At 33.5% G+C, this 4,741-nt stretch overlaps 1 protein-coding gene across 1 annotated transcript in view; it reads right to left on the bottom strand.

The window, feature by feature from the left end:
* Positions 1-4,741, bottom strand: part of cacna2d2a (calcium channel, voltage-dependent, alpha 2/delta subunit 2a) — a 210,312-nt gene that overhangs the window by 25,327 nt on the left and 180,244 nt on the right. Inside the window, 1 exon segment of the mRNA XM_016557999.1 lies at positions 3,359-3,408. Within this exon segment, the coding sequence (XP_016413485.1) occupies positions 3,359-3,408 (50 nt within the window).

The raw sequence follows: 4,741 nt of genomic DNA, 5'->3' as shown, positions 1-4,741 counted from the left end.
GATAGATAGATAGATAGATAGATAGATAGACAGACAGATAGATAGACAGACAGACAGACAGACAGATAGATAGATAGATAGACAGACAGACAGACAGACAGATAGATAGATAGATAGACAGACAGACAGACAGACAGATAGACAGACAGACAGATAGATAGATAGATATACTTAATTGTCACAATAATTTCAAATTAATCCTAGAAATACTTTATCTTAATTTATAAACTTACATTTACTATAGAAATATCCACGTTTAGCTATATTTTATTTTCAATTATTATTATTATTATTATACATTTTTATAATTTCACCACTTTTGTGTTTTCAAATTTCCTAAAATGTCCATGTTTTCAGTGCCTGTGAGAGCTTTTACACAAAATATAATTTCTTTTTTTCCTGTTTATTGTGACATTTCATGAATTTCACCACTCTATGTCGATGGCGGGCTGGGCAAACACATTTCAAAATGCAATCTTTCAACTTCAACATCTTAACACAACTAATGGAGGGCCAGAAACTCATGTGGGGAATATTTTGTCTCTTTGAAAGCCAGCAGCTTGAGTAAGTGTGACCTTTTGATGAAACTGCATTAGGCCACTTTTATTTCTTGCTGGAACATGGAAGTGCTGACAAGCGTAACCTATTCTATTATTAGCTCACTAAAACACCGTTTAACGTGCCGTGGGGACACATTTCAGCAGAGACGATGACAGGCGGACCTTTTCAAATGGGAGAAAGGAGAAAGGTAAACAGCGGTGGGCTGGTATAATGGCGGTATGAGGGGATAAAGAGCAGTGACACAGCAGGCCACCGCACAGATTCGCTTGTAGATTTCCAGTCTGTTCATAAACCTTCATGAACTCAATTATGAAGGAGCTGCAATCATATTCATATTGTTCTCATTATACTTAGCAATGTGACACTTTAATGTTACACAGGTAGAGAGTAAAGGTAAAGGCAGCAGCCTTTTGAACACTTTCACAATCACCTCAATAGCTTTCCAATCGCACTAATAATCTGGGTATTTATGCTGCATGTGATTAATTCAATTTAAGCATAAACGTATTATATGATAAAATAATCCTATATACACTACCGTTCAAAAGTATAGCATCAATAAAATATAAGAAATCAATGTTTTTATTCAGCTAAATTGATCAAAAGCGGCAATAAATACATTTATAATGTTACAAAAGATTCAATTTCAAATAAATGTTGTTCTTTTAAACTTTAAATTGATCAAAGAATCCTGAAAAAAGATCAGTTTCCACGAAAATATGAAGCAGCATAAATGTTTTCAGCATCGATAATAATAATAAAATGTTCCTTGAGCAGCAAATCAGCATATTAGAATGATTTCTGAAGGATCATGTGGACTGGAAAATTCAGCTTTGCATCATAAATATATTAATATTTAAAATATATTCCAATAAAAAGCACTTTTTAAAATTTTTAATAATATTTCACAATATTACTGTTTTTACTGTATGTTTGATCAAACAAATAATGCCCTGGTGAACAAGATACTTTTTTTTCAATAAAATATTTTAAAAAAAATATATTTTATAGTTTGGGGTTAGTAAGATTTGAGACCACTGACATTGAGATCTTATTCAAGTTAAAATTTTGAATGTTTTTATTTTATATTTTCCATTTTCATTTTAAATTTAACGTTCCAGTAATTTTTATAATTTTTTTTGTCATTTGTATTACTTTGTAATGTTTATACAGTTTTTTAAATTAATTATGTATGTATTTTTATTTAATTTTTTGTTTTTTAGTACATAAAGTTCAATTGAATGAAAATGAGAAATGTGGTAGCTGAAATAAACCAAATAATTTTTATTGTTTAAATTTCTTTTATTTCAAGTAACAATCTTTTTAAATGGTTTTAGTTAACCCTAATTTACACAAAATAATAACTCCCTCAACGACTAAATTGCTTGTATCCTTTCAAAATGTAAACTATATTATTGCCCAGCTATAATCTGCTAAATGCGACTATAAACCATGAAGATATTCAAGATATTATAAGCCTCAACACCATGATTTACCATAAAGCAGTTTTGAAACAATGTGTATCGTGAAAAGCACTATATAAATAATTTGACTTGTCTATGTAATTAGACATTCATTAGAAGAACTTTTTGCAGGTTGGATAGTTTTTCCTGTCAGAAATCCACCAGCATGTGCAAGCGATTGCTTTGGAAGTGCAGTTGGTAGTTATTTTTGGCACCGGCCGTCTACGGCTCTCGGAGGTAACAGTATGTGACAGGGGAGGAGGTGCTGAGGAGCTGCACAGGTGTGGTGGCTGCTGCTGTCCATATATATATATATACAGTTAGATGCCCACACCTGTCTCACGCAGGCTATTAGAATAAGTGGCAGTTCTCTGAATAAAATTACACTCAGCCTAATGGAACAGCTGATGGCCTATTGATCAGCTCGCCTGCGGGGAGGTGCGACGCACGCCGAGGGGAAAAAGAGGGAGGCGGGATGGGAAGGAGGAGACACGAATGAATAAAGCAAAGCTGGAATGGAAAAAGAGGGGAACAGATAGTAAAAGGTGATAGAGAGGAGATAAAGAAGAAAGGCCTGAAGAGAAGTGAAGAGCACTGAATAATCACACAGAGGAGGTGGGAAATTGGACCGAATGCTTTCGGGGAAGAGCGATGTTATTGCGTCAGGTTTCGTGGGCCTCGGGAAAGATTGCTGGAGGATAATGAAAACTGTACGGAAGTGGATTAGAGAAATCACAGTCCCATTTGAATCTTACTGACGCTAAATATAGAAGTCTGTATCGCTTTATCCGTTCATCTTTATAGTTCTCTCTATGCTCTCTAGCGTGACATATATATCTCTAAATTGTGATAACATCATAGAGCTTCAAAGCTGGCGAAGCTGAATGAACGTACAGTGAATTGGATTCATGTATGGAGGCCTTATTAAAATGGAAAATCTGATTGGCTGCCGCAGCCACTTTTGAAGCTGATATGAGCACACCTGTGAACGCGTATCAGCTGAAGATAAATTCTTTATTTTAATTCATCAGTATTGTCTTTCACATGGCTGTTGCTGTTTTATAAAAGAAATGAGCCACTCGAGGCCATGCTCTACAGTGATTTTACCACCATTAAAAGGATCATCATTACTCCAGTCTTCAGTGTCACATGATCCTTCAGAAATCATTGAGATCTTCAGAGATTCTTTGATAAATTGAAAGTTTACTGCCACTTTTAATACATCCTTGCTGAATAAACATATTAATTTCTTAAAAACATATTACTGACCCCAAACATTTAACATGTCTTGTATGTGTATATATATAAAATAAGAAGCAGTAGAAATGACTAACCTGTGTGTTGATTCTTATGGCTCCAATGGAAGGGATCTCAAAGTAGTAACCTGTTCAGAAATAAACATGAACCAATAACAGAGCTGGTTAATGTTGACATATTTGCTCCGCACCAAAATATAGTGAGCTGACGAACTAGGCAACAACTTTAGGGGTTTGCATGTGTGCTACAAACATAAATGCTGTTCAGAAAAAACTACCTTGTTTTGACAAGAATCTAAAGCAGTTTTGATGTATTCTTTTTAATAGCAGTATTCACTGTGGCAAATTTAGTGTAGACTTGTGCCGGTATTCGGTAATGCGATATATCACGGTAATGAATATGCACGATATTGTTATCGTGGGCACTTCTAAATACCGTGAATAATTATATATTACAAATTATTCAGAATTTTGAATGCATTTTAAGAATACTTTTCCCATAAACTGGTCAAAATGCACAACACCGCTGTATGCTGCGTGAAAGACGCGTGCGCACTCTGATGTAAACAAGCGCGGACGAGAAGCACATGGCGGAACACATGAGAGACGCTCTGGATGAAAGCGCACGTTCACTCTCTGACAGCAGATGGCGCTAAACTGCAGAAATAATAATAATAATAATAATAATAATAATAATAATAATAATAATAATAATAATAATAATAATAATAATTCATTTAAATGCAGCCGTTACCCCGGAAACCCTGTAAACAAAGCAGCTGCACTACTTCCGGTTTCTGAATCGTGTTTAAATGATTTAAACAGCCATTCAGATTTATGTATTTGCTATGATGTTCATCACAGCGCCAAATACTTAAATATTTAGACTTAATAGGCTATTTATTTTCAAACTTTTTTTTACATTTTAATCTGGACTACAACATGCCCTAGATATTGTTTGAAAGTGTTTTGATTCTTTATTGTTCGGTCACACTTTACATTAGGGCTTCATTAGTTAACATTAGTTAATTCATTAGTTAACAAACTGCCAATGAAAAATTCTTCTGAACATTCATTAATCTTAGGTAATTACAATATTTAATAACACGTTGTTAAAATCGAAAGTTGCAACTGTGTTATTTAATGAGCTAACATGAACTAAGACTTGTATTTTTTAAACAAAGATTAATAACTTCTGTAGCAAATGTAGCTATTGCTCATTGTGAATGTTAATGCATTAACTAAGGTTAACTAATGAGGTCTTATTGTAAAGTGATACCTATTGGTCTTTATAGTTCTTTTGCACTTTAATCTGTGTAAAACTTTTAACTTTATACATTTTTCTGTATTGCTTTATTGCATTTAAATGTTCAGTTATTTTTGTTATAAGAAAAAAGTTATTAAACCTGTTATACTGTATTATGACAGCACTTTTTTAAAACTAAATTTCAACATCGTGAT

Source organism: Sinocyclocheilus rhinocerous, unplaced genomic scaffold, assembly GCF_001515625.1.
Source record: "Sinocyclocheilus rhinocerous isolate Xijiao unplaced genomic scaffold, SAMN03320098_v1.1 scaffold1488, whole genome shotgun sequence".
NCBI lineage: Eukaryota > Metazoa > Chordata > Actinopteri > Cypriniformes > Cyprinidae > Sinocyclocheilus > Sinocyclocheilus rhinocerous.
Note: the sequence above shows the minus strand (reverse complement) of the source record. Positions and strands in the feature narration are given on the sequence as shown.